Raw genomic sequence first — 17,081 nt, forward strand, 5'->3', positions numbered from 1 at the left:
GGAGTGATATGACACACAGGGGATCCTGGGAGCAGGGAGGGATCATCCCTTCCTTTCCCTGGGTTATCACCCTAACTTTTTTTTCCCGGATGATCCCGAGACCGCGGAAAGTGTGGCCCGCTGTTATGGTTTGTCCTGGCTCCTTGCGAGTAACTGCCAGGAGCCGGGCATGGGGGTGGGGTAAATGGGGAAATTATTTTTTTTAAAAAAAACTTACCGTTTTGCATATGAGTGCTTGGGCGCGCCCTCTCCGATAAAAACAAAAACAAAATGGTGGCTGCGACGTCACATGCTGTGTGTAGACGAGGGTGACGATCTCGCAATCATAAAATGGTGAGGTCATAACCCTTTTACCCCCTTGTCTACTCATGGCTCTCTCTCTGGCCTCAGCTAGACCTATGGGTCTAGCGTGACGGAGGGGCGAGGGTCATACGATATTGTTATCATGAGATCTCCCCCTCTGTTTATGAGCGATGCATGATAGCCTCGGAGGAACAGGACATCGCGCCGCTATTTTGTCTTTCATTTTATTAAAGAAGAAGAGAACACGAGCGCTCATGCGCAAAATGTTAGTTTTTTTAAATTTTAAACAATTTTCCCTACTCCCTCTACCCCACCCTTGATGGGCGCAGTTCCTGGCTCCTCACGAGTAATCACGAGGAGCTGGGACAAACCGCCACGCCCACCCACACGTTCCATGGTCTCAGGATCAGCCCAAGACCGTGAAAAAAGTGGGCTACAACTGTAGGGTGATATCCTGAGGAAAGGGGGGTAATCATCCCTCCTTGCTCCCGGGATCTCCTGTGCGTCATGTTGCGGTCCCTGGGATATCGCCCCATCTAGCTATGGCCTCTCTCTCTCTGTATGTATATAGAGAGTAGGCTACTACAGCAAGCAACAGCTATAGTAAAAGAGAGAGACGTGGGGAGGGAAGGAGGCAGGATCTACACTACTGCTTTATAACAGTATTGAAGTGCACTGACAAATGTTGGGGCCCAGGACACATTCCATATACTGTTTTCAAACTGCTTTCAAAGTGGAATATCATGCTTGTTGTAGAGATGGCCAGAAGAGAGAGAAAGAGAGCAAGAGCGAGAGAGAATGGTAATGGGAAAATATGCTTTTAACATGTGTACATTTTTTCCACTGTGTTTTAGATATTCTGGCTGAATAGGATTGCTGGCTAGAACATGGAGAAAGCCAACATAACAACCACAAATGACTTTTACCTGACTGGACTGTCTGATCTGCCAGAAGTGCGGATCTCCCTCTTCGTTATGATTCTGCTGATCTACTTGATCACTCTGGCAGGGAACGGGGCGATCCTCATGGCAATTGGGACAGATGCTCAGCTCCAGACCCCCATGTACTTCTTCCTGAGTAATCTATCTATGCTGGATGTCCTTTGCCCAACTGTCATTGTACCAAAGATGCTCCATATCTTATTGTCAGAGGACAAGACAATGTCATTTGCTGGTTGCACGCTCCAACTCTTCTTTCTCATTGATGTAGTGGGCACAGAAATTTTGTTGCTAGCACTGATGGCGTATGACCGCTATGTGGCTATATGTAGTCCTTTGCACTACGCAAACATCATGAGTAAACGGTTGTGTGCTCAGCTGGCTGCTGGGACCTGGCTAACAGGCTTTATCAATTCCATGGTTCATACCTCACTGACTTTTTCCTTATCTTTCTGTGGGTCCAATAAAGTTAACCAGTATTATTGTGATATCCCCCCAGTGATGGCCCTCTCTTGCTCTTCTACCTTCCTCCCTGAAATGGTTCTTCTTCTTGTAGCTGGTATTTTAGGAGGTGGTGCTTTCTTTGTCACCCTGATCTCTTACATCTATATAATTTCTGCTATTGTGCACATGCGCTCTGCTGAAGGCAGGCGCAAAGCCTTTTCCACTTGTGGTTCTCACTTGACTGTAGTTTGCCTGTTCTATGGGACCACCATTGCCACTTATGTTCGTCCCACATCTACCTATTCACCAAAGCAGGACAGAATTGTTTCCATGCTGTATGGAGTTCTTACTCCCATGATAAACCCTATGATCTACAGTCTGAGGAATAAGGAAGTTAAAAGGGCCTTGATCAAAGCCCTAAGTCTGAAAAGATTTTAATGAACGGGTTGGGTTCAGTTGTTCCTAACCTTTCCTATTATCAGAATATGTTATGTTTTTAGCACCTTTATTTGGTGAAACCTTGCCTGGTTCACTGTAAGACAGGGCAAATAGAGTTCCTGCATCAGTCAGGCTTAGTCCAAAGTTCTATCACTTTGCATAGGGGTCTTTGAAAAGGAAGAATACAGAGAGCTTTTCCACACAAGGCATTTATTGTTCACTCATCCTTCCCTGCTCACAGTTGTTTTTGGCAATGGCTTGACCCTCCAGTTAACTTGTTTTTAAAGAGCACTTTTGGTGAGGTTATTTTTTTTTTTTGAGCAGGGATCATGTGTTATTATTTGTGAAAGCGAAAGAAAACACTTTCACCATCACTGTCTCCACTTGTGTAATTGCACTATTCCACTATACCAAGTGCCACCTAGACGTTATCTAGTGGAAAAGCAGGAAAAGAAATGCTCTTTCTGTAGGGAATGCTCAGGTCTCAATTCTGCAATGAAACTGACAGAGTGCATTCACAGCCTCATGTAGAAAGGCTCACAGCCCCAGGGTGCATAGTACCTGAGGTAAAACACCCCACAAGCACCTCTCCCTGGCAGTAAGAATGTGATAATAAATTAAATAGCAAATTTCTTATCTATAAGTTAGCTACTACATCACCCTAATGCTGGCCCTGGCCCTGGCAACCATCATAAGTTGAAAGTAATTGGTCAGTGCTGGTAACAGGGTCTTTTCAATGGTCATTTCCTTGCTAATGGAAATATGTTAGCTCCGCCTGTTTGGCTCTTTTATGAGCTTTGTCACACCAGCGTTATACTGTAGAATCACTGCGAATTGCGTGCAAAGGACTCAGAAGTTTTCCAGTTTATAATCTGCTTTTATTGTGAAGTACTCTGGATATTGTGAAGTCAATAAATAAATATACATTAAAATGTGCAAGCTTTAGGGTATAATGTAGTAAAATAGGGTTTTTTCTGAAGAAGTAATGCGTAACTCCCCCCCACCACCCACCACCCCCATTTGCAGATTGCCTGGTTTACTTGTGAACAATTTGTGGGTTCATTCTAGTGCAGACAGTCATAGGCATATAAGTAGTGAAATTTTGAGTGAAATTTCAAGCTCCTTGCAATAAGAAATGTGCGGTTCAGGAGGTTCACTCCTCCCTCAGTAGCTGCAGCACCCTTACAGCTCTGTGCATATTTACCGGGGAGTAAGCCCCATCAAAGTCAGTGGGACCTACTTCCAAGTAATCGTTCAAAGGATCATATTGTAAGCATGTTTATCTGCATTTGCTCAACTGCACCCCTTCTTTGCCTCTCCCTGCATCCCTTTCCACCTTCTATTGTTGACTTTCCTCATCTCCACCTCAGGTATAAGCTCCTTGAAGCAGGCACTTGCCTATTGTTTACATCTCTCCGAAAAGTGCCAAGAACCCTGATGGAGTTACTGAAGTACCTAAATATTTCAATCTTCCTTTTCTCGAATAACAAGATATATTTCCCAGAAAAACAAAAAACAAACAATGACTATGTCTCAAAGGAAGTTATTTTTTTTAGAATTCCTTTCAATACTGCTGATCCAGTATATTTATGTCTAGATGTCAAGACAGTAGACTTGCTCAAATTTACTACAACAATTATGACTGACTGCTTTCTTCCAATAAACCTATCATGAGTACCATCACAAAATGGCTGCCAGGACAAGTAACATGTCCAGAAGACAGATCCCAATACACTAAATGACTTTTTTGAACCCACAACTTTCAGCACCTACAGAAACCTATTTCACAGCGATCCCAGGTGCTGGGAAGAATATGTGTTAATGTTAAAAAGTCAGAGGGGTAGGTTAGGGCACCTTTGTGAGTGTCCAGAAAGGTGTCCAGGAGGTACATTGGTGCCCACAGGTACACCTTGCCTACCCCTGCTCTGAGGGATTAACACAGACTTCACATAACTTATGTAGAGTAGAAAGGGGTCAGGATAGAAGTAGCTTCAGCACATTTAATTTCAAGTATTCCTATTCTGCTCTGAAAAAAAAAAAATTCTCGGAGCTTTTCAGAGCTAGTGCAGCAAAAATCAGCCATGCTGATTGGCTGGCTCCTGTGAGGTCTCCCAGAAACCTTTCACTCAATCCCAGGTGCAATTTTGCATTTTAAAAAAGTGAATGAGGTGATAAATGATTAGACAATAGGGTGACCAACTGTCAGGATTTCCCCGGATTTGTCCTGGTTTTTGTTCTTTCCATGGTGTCAGGGGGGATTTTCTATAATTTTCAATAATGTCCTGGAATGACACACCTTCCCCTTTAAGGCTGCCATTAGCATGGCAGGAGGGAATGACATGCTTTCTTGAGGCACATCATTCCCCCACCCTGAGCTCCAATTGAGGTCTTAAAGGGGAAAGTGGGTCATTCGTGGACATTATAGAAAAGGCCCCAATTGGAGTGGATGGTGGTGGTGCAGAATGAAATCCTTTCCCCTCCTCCACTCCAATCGGGTTCTTTAAGGTGGCGGGGAAATAATGTACTTTCTGCAGGACTCAGAAAGCTGCTAGCTGCTAGGTGTCCTCTTTTTTGGTTTCCCAAATATAGTCACCCTATTAGACAAGCACAAGAATGTTCATGCGGATTTTAAAAGAAATAAATAAAGGCAGAGGAAGTTCATCTGAAATATGGGAATATGAATGGGCAGGGTGGGGTAGGAAATCTCCACAGCAGCAGGGAGCGCAGGCCCTCTGGTGGCCATTCCGCTCATCAGGCCTGCCCCTTGCCCTATGAATGGTCGCCATCTGCCCTGGAACTCCGGCAGCTCAAGTCCAAAGTGAGGTCACATTGTGGAAAGACCGTGGTGACCTCACTTCAAAGGGAAAAGTCAGGGTCAGTCCCCAACTTTTAAAATGCACAGCTTTTGGCAACAGCCCCACCAAGTTGGCAGCTGCATCGTATAACTGATGCAACATCACAGTGTAGCCACCGCAGAGCAAATAAATCATATAGAAAGCCCACCACCACCACTTTTAGCTATCACACATTCCTCAGAACTTTGTGAATTAGGCGTAACACAATATAGAAATGCTATTTTATTCACACTCTTATTTCTTCACATTGTGCCCTGTTTGTGTGTGTCAAGATTAAATTCTCTCTCTCTCTCTCTCTCTCTCTCTCTCTCACACACACACACACACACACACACACACTTCCTAGTTTCTCCTGCACAATGATATGGATTATAAAAGGAATTCACCATATACAAGGAATTCCTTATAAAAGGAACAGTTCTGTTGTTTTAAATCTGTTACTATTTTTGGGTTTTACTTTTATAGTGCAGGTTTAAACTTTTAATTTTTATATTGTATTTTATGCTGTATTTTGTGGTTTTAATTGTTGTGACTTGCCCAGAATTTCAGCAATTAGGCAGTATAGAAACAGATCCAGTCCTGAAAAAAAATATGGAATAATTTGACTTCACCAGGACTTGGGCAGAACTAACTTCTTCTGGATCAGGGCTGCTGCATTCAAAACAGTTTTTGCCCAAATGAGATTCTGTACAACTGAGATTTAAAGTCTATAACTGCAAAATTCCTTAGAGACCCTTGTCCCATAATACATTCTGTCTTGATGTCATTTCCCCTCATAGACAAAAATAAAACAATGACAACTAACTAAATAAAAAGAACAAGAGAAATGTTTTTGTTGCACGGTATGGCCAAATTTCCTCAAATTTTCTTTCAGAATAGCCATGCCAGCATTTTGCTTGGATCCACATAATTTCTTCAAACTATTGCTACACCGTTGATACAGACTACAAGGGAAAAAAGAAAGGCAAGTTGATAATGTTTATTGGAACAGCAGTCTTTGGTGGTGTAACCTTTTAGGTCTGCACTGCTACTCTTGAATTGCTTATTGTATTTTTTCAATGAAGTAAAGATCAGAGATCAAAATTCATATTAGCAAAGCTCTGCCAAGGACTCAGTTGATGATCTTAGACTAGTTTCCTTCTAAAATCCTCACCTGGAAAATGAGAATTTCTTGGGGGGGAAGGCATGGATATACCACAGGTTTTGTGACACCAGTAAAACAGCAAAAGCATAGCATCTTTGCAATGTATTGTTCTTTTTGCCTCATTTTCAACCCATTTAGCTTCATGTCTTAAAAATGGCAACTCTGATAGATATAAATGTTTTAATATAAAAAAATGTCTAATATTAATACAAAGTGTTATTTTGCAGGGTAACGTAATATGCTACTATGGAGATTGTATCATGTTATGGGCTTGCAAGAATGAATTTTCTCCTGTTTTTGAGATGTAATTTTTTAATGAAGCATGGATAGCTTATCACATCAACTGAAAGTTTCTGGTGAAAATCTGTGCTTGAAAAGCTGCAGTACGAATTTGCATTTGATGATCTGTAATATGTTTCCTACAATTGCTGATTCCATTCCACTAATATTATTTATTTATTTATTTGTGGCATTTATACATGGCTAAATATAATAAAATCCCAAAGTGGTTTACATATAAATATTAAAATCACATTAAAATTCAATATTAAAAGCAATTCCAATTACAATAACAGCAATACAAGGAGCAACATGATTAATTTAATCATGAGCAAGAGCATTTTCAGGAGGCATCTGAAAGCTGCCACATGTTCTGCCTTCCAAACTGCACAGAGGAGGTCCTTCCAAAGGGTTGGTGCTGCTACTGAGAAGGCTGACCATTGAGGTATTATTACATGGAAAAATTCTGTCAATTTCAGAAAGACCAGAAAGGCTTCCTCTGATAAACTTAAAGGTTAGCTGGGTATATATAAAGAAGGCGGTCTGCTAGCTATCCTGGTCCCAAGTTGTTTAGTGCTTTGTTTGTATGACAATAGCAGAACTTTGAATATGGTTCGGTAGCTAATAGGCAGCCAGTGCAGTTCTTTTAACACTGATGCTACGAGAACATAGCTGGGTATCCCAGTGAGCACCTGCAGCTTCTGAACCAGGCACAAGAGCAGCCCCACATATAGCGCATTATAGTAGTCTAATCGTGAGGTCACCAGTGCATGGATCACTGTGCCTAGGCTATCCCTGACTAGGATTGGGTGTAGTTGGCAGATCAATTGGAAATAGGTACTCCAGGCCACTAAGATTACCTGGGTCGCCAGTGACAGGATGGATCCATGAGCACCCCTAAATGATTAACTTTCTCTTTCAGAGGTATTCAGATGTGATAATGATAGCAATTCAAACATATGTTAAAGGACACAGACTGGATCATGCTCTGTGGGAGTAAAAGTCAGACAATCAATTACAAATTGCTTCTTACTCATCACTACTTTAAATAAATCTATATTGTTTTCCCTGCATTTTAGATATCTCAGCTGATCAATTTGATTGAAAGGAAGATGGAGAAAGCCAACATAACAACCACAAATGACTTTTACCTGACTGGACTGTCTGATCTGCCAGAAGTGCGGATCTCCCTCTTCGTTATGATTCTGCTGATCTACTTGATCACTCTGGCAGGGAACGGGGCGATCCTCATGGCAATTGGGACAGATGCTCAGCTCCAGACCCCCATGTACTTCTTCCTGAGTAATCTATCTATGCTGGATGTCCTTTGCCCAACTGTCATTGTACCAAAGATGCTCCATATCTTATTGTCAGAGGACAAGACAATATCATTTGCTGGTTGCACGCTACAACTCTTCTTTCTCATTGATGTAGTGGGCACAGAAATTTTTTTGCTAGCACTGATGGCGTATGACCGCTATGTGGCTATATGTAGTCCTTTGCACTACGCAAACATCATGAGTAAACGGTTGTGTGCTCAGCTGGCTGCTGGGACCTGGCTAACAGGCTTTATCAATTCGATGGTTCATACCTCACTGACTTTTTCCTTATCTTTCTGTGGGTCCAATAAAGTTAACCAGTATTATTGTGATATCCCCCCAGTGATGGCCCTCTCTTGCTCTTCTACCTTCCTCCCTGAAATGGTTGTTCTTCTTGTAGCTGGTATTTTAGGAGGTGGTGCTTTCTTTGTCACCCTGATCTCTTACATCTATATAATTTCTGCTATTGTGCACATGCGCTCTGCTGAAGGCAGGCGCAAAGCCTTTTCCACTTGTGGTTCTCACTTGACTGTAGTTTGCCTGTTCTATGGGACCACCATTGCCACTTATGTTCGTCCCACATCTACCTATTCACCAAAGCAGGACAGAATTGTTTCCATGCTGTATGGAGTTCTTACTCCCATGATAAACCCTATGATCTACAGTCTGAGGAATAAGGAAGTTAAAAGGGCCTTGATCAAAGCCCTAAGTCTGAAAAGATTTTAATGAACGGGTTGGGTTCAGTTGTTCCTAACCTTTCCTATTATCAGAATATGTTATGTTTTTAGCACCTTTATTTGGTGAAACCTTGCCTGGTTCACTGTAAGACAGGGCAAATAGAGTTGACTGTAGTTTGCTTGTTCTATGGAGCCACCATTGCCACCTATGCTCGCCCCACGTCTACTCATCCACACAAACAGGAGAGGATCATTTCTATGTTGTACGGGGTTCTGACTCCCCTGTTAAACCCTATGATTTATAGTCTGAGAAATAAGGAAGTTAAAAGGGCCTTGCTCAAAGCGCTTCACCTGTAAACGCAGTGGTTCAGAATCTGATTCAGAATCAAATTGTGTTTTGATATCCTTATTTGTTAATAATTATTCTTAGTCAATTCACAACTGCCACTCGTGTCTGAGTTGCAATAGGGCCTTTTCACTTGTAGCCCCTCAACATATGTTGCATGTCAAAATGCCTTCCCCCCCATCACACTTTTTGTTTGATTTTGCAATGTAGACATCAGGGATGACATATTAGCTTTTATACTGGTACTGTATGCATTTAAAGTTTTAAATGTTAATGTTTGGTCATGTATAATTATTGCATTTTTTTTATTTTGTTAGCCACTTTTTGAACTTTGGACAAGTAAGAGTCTTTACATCTCAAAATATATCAGTGAATAAACTCATAAAAGGTGCGAGTCTAAAGGGTGGAATATGATAAATTAATTTTCAGCATGCAGATGCAGTGCGATATCAAAGGAAGAAGAGGAGGAAGGGAGCCTTGTGATTGACAGCACAGGCTTTACAGCTGTTGCGCCTGAAACAGAAATAAAGTGACATATATACATAACCCAACATACACCCCAGCAGGGAGGAGCTGTGGCTCAGCGGTAGAGCCCCTGCTTTGCTTGCAGAAGGTCCCACATTCAGTCCCCAGCATCTCCAGGTAAAGCTCTGAAAACTCCTGGCTGAAACCCTGGAGAGTTGCTGCCCGTTAGTGTCAACAATATTGGTCTAGATCAGCGGTTCTCAACCTGTGGGTTGGGACCCCTTTGGGGGTCGAATGACCCTTTCACAGGGGTCGCCTAAGACCATCGGAAAACACATATTTCCGATGGTCTTAGGAAACTCTATTGACTGAACTATGTCATGTATCATCTTTTGTATTATTAAAGCTATTGTTATGTATTATTTTCATTAGCAAACCATCCCATGACAATGGATCGTGTACAGAAGAAAGAAAATAATTTTATGGTTGGGGGTCACCACAACATGAGGAACTGTATTAAAGGGTTGCGGCATTAGGAAGGTTGAGAACCACTGGTCTAGATGGACCAAGGGTCTGACTTGGTATAAGGCAACTTCCTATGTTTCTATGCAAATATTTTTTACCAGGAATTTAGAACATTTTTGTGTGACATAGACTGTAGGTCAGACACCATGACTGCAGTTAGAGATCACAGTTGTGTTGCACTGCAGTTGTGTTGCACTGCAGTTGTGTTGCACTGCAAATTGCACAAGTTGGCTTTGCATCAGGGTTTGTACTTCCGTAGGAGGTCATGCAAGCATTGGATCTGTACCCCTCATTGAATGGTCATGCACAGGCCCGGGATGAATACAGCCTGGTTGCAGCCTATGCTCAGCCACATCTTGCAAAACCCCTCTCCCTTCCCTGGCCTCAAGAGTGTTATGAGATCTTGCAGATAAGCCCATTATTTATGGTCCAGAGCACATGGCATTTCCAGATTACTCCTGTTAATTTGGGGATAGCTATTTTCAATTAATATTCAACAATAACGGGCAAAATAATTGTAGATGTTCAATAATCTAATCAATTTTACTTAGCAATATGGTTTATTTAATTTATTAAAAGACTTGGTGTGGATCAACACTTCTGCTTATATCGATTTTTTGAGCCTTTGTAACATTGTAACTTGTATCGCTACCTTGTATACCGTTGCTCAGTAGCATTACTTACCTTTTCTTGTAACGCTGTTGCGGAGCACACTGTTCGTTGCCCCGTTGTCTGTGTAGTTTCTTCTTCTCATTTCTGTGATCCTTGCAATTCCCAGACTGTCCTTTCTCTGCGCCTCCCACTTCCTTGTTTTTGTATTTTCCTCGCCTCTCTAGCTAACATTCCTTTATGCACATGCTCTTAATTTCAAATCTTTGTGGTGGGAGTTCTTCAGAGAGAGTGGTTTGTGGATTGTCGGAGTTGTCTGTCTCTTGAGGAAAGTGTAGGGATACCTGGTGAATGGAATGTGTTAAATCTTTCTCATTTTTTAAACATTATTTCTGTGGCATTACATGCAACCTACCTCGGGTAAAAACTTTTTTATTTATTTATTTTTATTAAAGGATGCGCATATGCTCATAATTTAATTTATTTTTTAAAATAAATTAAGGATGCGCACATGCGCATCCTTTAATATATTTTTTAAAAAAGTTTTTACCTGAGGTAGGTTGCATGTAATGCCATGGAAATAATGTTTAAAAAATGAGAAAGATTTTACACATTCTGTTCACCAGTTCTAGCAATGGTTACTGAAGGCGCGTAGAGGAAGTTACATCAGACAGGAAGCCCGGTGAGGGATCATGTGACATTAGTTTCACAATGCGACATGGAAAACATCGTAACAATGAAGCACATTGAAAGAAGTCTAATGACGCAGAAGTGTTACAACGAAAGGTAAAACAATACAAAACCTTTCTGTATAACGTTATAAGGAACACATCACGTGATCATTGACGTTATCCAGAGCTATCTATGTTACAGCTACAGTAATGTAGATTTGGCCACAGTTAAGTAATCAAACTTTTTTTTTCTTGTTAAGAGTTTTTTATACTCTTTGAAGTTACTGGGGCTGAATTGTACATGTTTTAGACTTGTAAACTGCCTTGAATCCCAGTACTGGGAAAAAGGTGGGATATTAATATAAGATAATAATAAAAAAATATGTTTCTATGCAATTTAAATTAGTAGCATTAACAGATTAGAAGAATTTTGGCACTCAAACCACTTTGAGTGCCATTTTTCTGGGTAGAAAGACAGGGAACAAATCAAATCAACCAATCAATAAAAAGGAGAAGGGGGTAACCCTCTGCAATTGGTTGGATCCAGACTAAATTAGTCACACTTTCATCCCAATGAAATCAATGAAACAATTTAGGCAGGATTAACTTCATCTAGATTCAACCCATTTTGACTATCAGGCTAGACACTAACTGAGGATGGGTGTTTCATTACAAGGGCTAATGTAAGAAAATCCCTACAGAAAGATTGATGAAATTTGCCTCTTCACTTTTGTTGGCAGGATCCTCTGCTGGATCTCAGTCCCATTCATGAATGAAAGGAAGCTTTCCATTCGGAAAGTGTAGTCAGGCTCCAAGCCACTGTCTTTATTGGTTAGTGAATTCTATTCTGTACAAACCACCTATGAGCTCAAATAGACATAATGTGGGTGATCTGTGCTCATCACCATCACTGTACTGTGTGTGTGTATTCAAAATTAAAAGCTAGTAAAAGATGCTGTACTTGTCTTGCTTCTCTTGCAAGCCTAATAACAGTTGGGTGGGCTGAGAAGGGTGGGAGGTTAGATCAGGGAAATGATGTAGGAGGAAAGGGTTAAACATCTACTTCCCTTATCAAAAGAGCAGACTTAGGCCACAGCTAGACCTAAGGTTAATCCTGGGATCATCCAGGGTTCACCCCTGCCTGAGCACTGGATCCCCTGTGTGTCACCTAGATGAACAGGTTTGACCCCTGGACGATCCAGGGATAAACCTTAGGTCTAGCTATGGCCTTACACTGCTGCTTTGATGTAAAAGAAAAGAAAGCATCACTTGATCATGGACCCCACCCCCATATCATATATCTAGCTTCCCCCTATATTAAGAACCATACACTTGATTTAAATGGGGAGAGGACACATTAATTCTAGGACCTTTTTTCAGTTTGCTTGATTGATAAGCTCCTGTGTTGCAAATCACAAGTCCAGAGCAGTGATATAATGGAGCAAGAGCTCACAGGGCTGCAGCAACAGCACTTTTGTTGCTGCACATTTGTTGTTGTTGCAAGGACACTGACATCATCTCTCTGCTTGCCCCCCCCCCCCGCTCCAATCCCTGTTCCTCCTGTGCTTTGCTGCAGTCCTCACAGTAGCTGGGGTGGGGGTGTGAGGAATGGATTTTCAGAGCAACAATGTATTGTTCCCTGTTGTGATGCAAGTACTTTGCAATGGCTAAATCTGCTGTTTATCCTGGCGTGGTCATGAGGTTGTCCCTGCATGCCCAAATGACACACAGCTAATCCTATCATGAACTGGGGACAAGTACTCTCCCCCCCCACTGTCTTGGGGCCATCCTGAGCTCTGCGGTCAGTGTGGCTCTCCCTCCTGCATTTCTATACTGCCCAATATATTGTTCCCAAAACTTGCCTACTCAAGTTTATTGTTCAAATCAAGAGTTAAAGCTGCAGGAGCCCTGCCTAGTGTGACCAGATACAAAAAGAGGCAGTTTGCTGGCTCCCATCCAGTCCACTGCTGCACCCAGGCACTGATTCAGAACAAGGGATAAAGCAGAGAACTGAAGCACCCCATAAAATAGCCACCAAGGCACAGACCAATAATCCCCCAGCACCATCTTCTGGAATTGGCCATCCACATAGGAGCAGAACCACTGAAGTGCAGTGCCTTCAACTCCCAGCCCAAATAGCCTATCCAGAAAGATACCATGGTTGGTGGTATTGAAAGCTGCAAACAGGCCCAAGAGAATTATCAAGATCACACTCCCCCTTTCAGCAAAGGTAATCCCAACAAAGGCAGTTTCCATTCCAAAGCCAGGCCTGGAGCCTGATTGAAATGGATCTACATAATCCGTTTCATTCAAGAGTGCCCAGAGTTGACTGGCAACAACCCACTCAAGCACCTTGCCCAGGAAGAGATCTTAGCAACCAGCTGACTGTTAACAGGGTATGGATCCAGTTCAGGCAGCTGAATCTCATGGGATGGCAGAATGTCCTTGCTCCAAGGAGTTCAGAACAGCATATGTGGCATCCATTGGTAAATGGTCCTATATCAAGTGTCTTCAGACCATTTTCTGCATCTGCGAAGTATGGATTTTTATTGCCATTAAAAAGCCATACATACACACACACCCAATTTATAATTTGCACATGTGGATTGATAGTTTTCATCTTTGGGTTCTGTGCTTGCTAGAGTTTTTATCTTTATATGTTCATTTTGATTATGTCCATAAAAATAGGACCAAATTTGAGAATGCAGTAATATTTATTGTTGACAAAGAGAAACTAGAGGTGTTAAGCTTAGCTTATAATTAATTTCCAGGCGAAGTATAAAGTGCTGATTGTGTTACCTTTAAAGACCTACATGGTTTGGGTCCAGGCTACCTGTGGGATCGCCTTCCCCCGTACAATCCGCCCTGCACACTCATGTCCTCTGGGAAGAATCTAATTCAGTCTGCCAAAATTAGGCTGACAAGTATTACCCAGAGGACCTTCTCTTCTGCTGCTCCCAGACTGTGGAATGGCCTGCTGGAAGAGACTTGTGGACATAACAGTCTTTTAGCATTTAAGAAAGCTATAAAGACTGATCCATTTTTATTTTTTGGCTTCTCTCTGAAGCAAACTATATACCACACAACTGCATCTAATAAAGGCCTCATTAGTTTCCCCTTTTTAAATGGAATGCAACATTTGGGAGTTGGAATTTTGAATAGAGGCATCATGAGAGACAACGACAATTTTATTTTTTCCTCTGATAGCCATTTTTCCAGTTATATACATTTTCCAAGGTCCCCATGCCTGGCAACTTTTCAAGGTCATACAGGTTGTGTTTCATTAAAAAACAACAATACCCTTCCTCTGTCTTGGTTTTTGGTACATACCAAGAACCCATGGTTTGCTGTTGGCTTGTGAACTGTGCGTTGTTCTTGATTGATAAACCAAAGTTTATTATCTTGGCTGGGTTCAGACAACGCAAGAACCCACATTATTGTGTTGCGTGAACACAGGCATTCCCTTCTCTCATGGGCATAGATATCAAAATAGGCACATCTTACCTCTTTGTATCCATCAACATCAATTTGGGTTGAACTTTAGGAGAACAATGTTAAGGAAGAAAAGTCTGCTTTGACTGCTCAGGGAGGGGCACTCTCCCCCAACCCCATTCCTCCCCCCTATTTCCCCCCTGAGCCTTTACATCCTCATGACCAGATAACTTTAGGCTTGCAGACTTAGTTTGGATCTATCCCACTGTGAGGGTGAAAGTAAATGCTTTTTATTTATTTATTTATTTATTTATTTATTTATTTATTTATTTATTTATTACATTTTTATACCGCCCAATAGCTCTCTGGGTGGTTCACAGCCAAAGCATACAGAGATTATAATGCTTATCAGGCAAAGCATACAGAGATTATAATAAAGGATGTAGTAAGGTGTGGGACCAGGCCCATGATGGTTACTGTCTTTGAGAGAAAACTTGACTCTTCAGCAGACTTTTGAAAGCCTGTTTTACCTCCTTGTTTCTCAGACTGTAGATGAGTGGATTCAACATAGGGATTGCAAGGGTGTAAAACACAGAGATGATTTTGTCCTGTTCCATGGAATATTTTGAACTGGGTCGTAAGTACATGAAAATGGCTGTCCCATAGAATATGGTGACAGCTGTCAGATGGGAGGCGCAGGTAGAGAAGGCTTTACGCCTGCCTTCAGCGGAGTTGATCTTAAGGATGGAGACAAGGATGTATGTGTAAGAGACAAGAATGGTCAGGATAGTGACTGATACAATTGCTGTAGAGAAGGTGAAATGAATTATATCAGTGATTGTTGTGTCCGAGCAGGATAGCTTTAGAAGAGGGGGCGCATCACAGAAGAAATGGTTGATGACGTTGGATCTACAAAAGGACAGATTAAATATCAATGAAGTCTGAATGGCTGCATTCACACAACTTGTTAGATATGAGCCAGTCACAAGCAGAGCACAGCGCTTGTTGGACATGATAGCAGTATATAAGAGCGGATTGCAGATAGCTATGAAGCGGTCATATGCCATCACACCTAGCAGGCAGCATTCACAGGTTACAGCGGTGCCGAAAAAGAAAAACTGCAATGCACAGCTAGTGAACGAAATTGTCTTGCTTTCCACAGCAAAACTCATCAGTGTCCTGGGAGCAATAACACTCGAGGAACCAATGTCTAAGATTGAAAGATTGCTTAAGAAGAAGTACATGGGAGTGTGAAACCGGGAGTCCACCCTGATTAATATTACCATTCCAAAGTTCCCCACTAGGATGAGCAAATAAACCAATAACAACACTACAAAAAGAACAAACTTCAGCCTCTGGTTATCCGTGAATCCCAGCAAAATGAACTCAGTTATCATCGTGAAGTTTGTCTCTGCCATTTATGCAAAGGATGCTCCCATCTGCAAACAAGAATATGAGGACAATGATGAAAAAGTATTAGCTCCATAATAATTGTGACATACAGGCCTAATCTACAACAAGCAGGACATTGCACTATGAAAGCGGAACGAAAGCAGTATTTGAGAGGCAAAAGACACACCAAGAAGGTTATAGCGGTATGAAAGTGGTATATGGTATGTGTCAATGGGCCCCAACAGTTATCAGTGCACTTCAATACTGCTATAAGGCAGTAGCGTGGCTCCTGCCTTTTACATACCACTTTCATACTGCTTTCATAATGCAATATCCTTCTTGGTGTAGATTAGGCCACAGTCACATGATGATGATGATAGATTGATTTCATTTCTATGTTGCCCAGTAACTGAAGTCTTCTGGGGAATTCACAACAATTTAAATGCAAGAAAAAAGAAACAAACTACAATATTAAAACATAATACAGCATTACAACATTAAAATAAATCATAGTAAAAAATGGTTAAACATACAAAACTGAAAAACACTTTTAAAAGCTAAAAAAATAAATAAATCAGTAAACAATTTCAATAACTGTTCAAGACAATTGACATAACTGCCCCATCATATACCATTAAATTCCTGGGAGTTGGGGGAGTCTTAACCTGACACTGAAAAGACAAGAGTGTTGGCACTGGTCAGGCCTCAGTGGGGAGCCCATTCCATAGTCATCCTCTAATATCACATATGCCACTTCTGAGAAGGCCCTCTCCCTTGTGGCCACCTTCTGAGTCTCCATTGGAGGAGGCCCCAAATGTTGATCACAGTGTCAGGGCAGGTTCATGTTGGGAGAGACATTCCGTCAGGTATTGTGGTCCCAAGAAATACAAGATTTTAAAGGTTAAAACCAGCACCTTGAATTGGGCTCAGAAACGTATAGGAAACATACCCAGAAACGTGGATCAATTGCTTAACCTTTCCCCCCAACCCAACCCAAACTCCATTTCTCCACTCCAAATGACCCTAGTTATTCCTCCCCCTTACCCGTGTGGGAAAAAATATAGACATCTTTCTCACTATTCATTCGCATTTGTGAATACTTTTTAGCATCAAGTGTGAAATAAGAGTTACAATGCAGTAGGTATGTGCTCCGCTTCTCCTCGAACCGGAGAAGCAGAAGCGGAGCGGGGGGCTTTGCCTGCCCTTAAGGCGGAGGCGAAGAGGATTGGGGGCCCGGCGGAACG

General features: G+C 41.8%; 3 protein-coding genes across 3 annotated transcripts; 2 read left to right on the forward strand and 1 right to left on the reverse strand.

Moving 5' to 3' along the window:
• Positions 1-1,190: 1,190 nt before the first annotated feature.
• Positions 1,191-2,123, forward strand: LOC134393631 (olfactory receptor 5V1-like). The gene has a single exon (XM_063118692.1). The coding sequence runs from the start codon at positions 1,191-1,193 to the stop codon at positions 2,121-2,123; it is 933 nt and encodes a 310-aa protein (XP_062974762.1).
• Positions 2,124-7,513: 5,390 nt separating this feature from the next.
• LOC134393632 (olfactory receptor 5V1-like) lies at positions 7,514-8,446 on the forward strand. Its single transcript, XM_063118693.1, has one exon. The coding sequence runs from the start codon at positions 7,514-7,516 to the stop codon at positions 8,444-8,446; it is 933 nt and encodes a 310-aa protein (XP_062974763.1).
• A 6,472-nt stretch (positions 8,447-14,918) lies between these two features.
• LOC134393329 (olfactory receptor 5AR1-like) lies at positions 14,919-15,863 on the reverse strand. Its single transcript, XM_063118361.1, has one exon. It carries the CDS (start codon positions 15,861-15,863, stop codon positions 14,919-14,921), a length of 945 nt encoding a protein of 314 aa, XP_062974431.1.
• Positions 15,864-17,081: the final 1,218 nt, after the last annotated feature.

The sequence above is a fragment of the Elgaria multicarinata genome, chromosome 2 (assembly GCF_023053635.1).
Source record: "Elgaria multicarinata webbii isolate HBS135686 ecotype San Diego chromosome 2, rElgMul1.1.pri, whole genome shotgun sequence".
NCBI classification, from domain to species: Eukaryota; Metazoa; Chordata; class Lepidosauria; order Squamata; family Anguidae; genus Elgaria; species Elgaria multicarinata.

What these genes read in the sequence shown, in the direction of transcription:
- LOC134393631 (XM_063118692.1), top strand. Translation starts at nt 1,191, where the DNA reads ATGGAGAAAGCCAACATAACAACCACAAATGACTTTTACCTGACTGGA.
- LOC134393632 (XM_063118693.1), top strand. Translation starts at nt 7,514, where the DNA reads ATGGAGAAAGCCAACATAACAACCACAAATGACTTTTACCTGACTGGA.
- LOC134393329 (XM_063118361.1), bottom strand. Translation starts at nt 15,863, where the DNA reads ATGGCAGAGACAAACTTCACGATGATAACTGAGTTCATTTTGCTGGGA.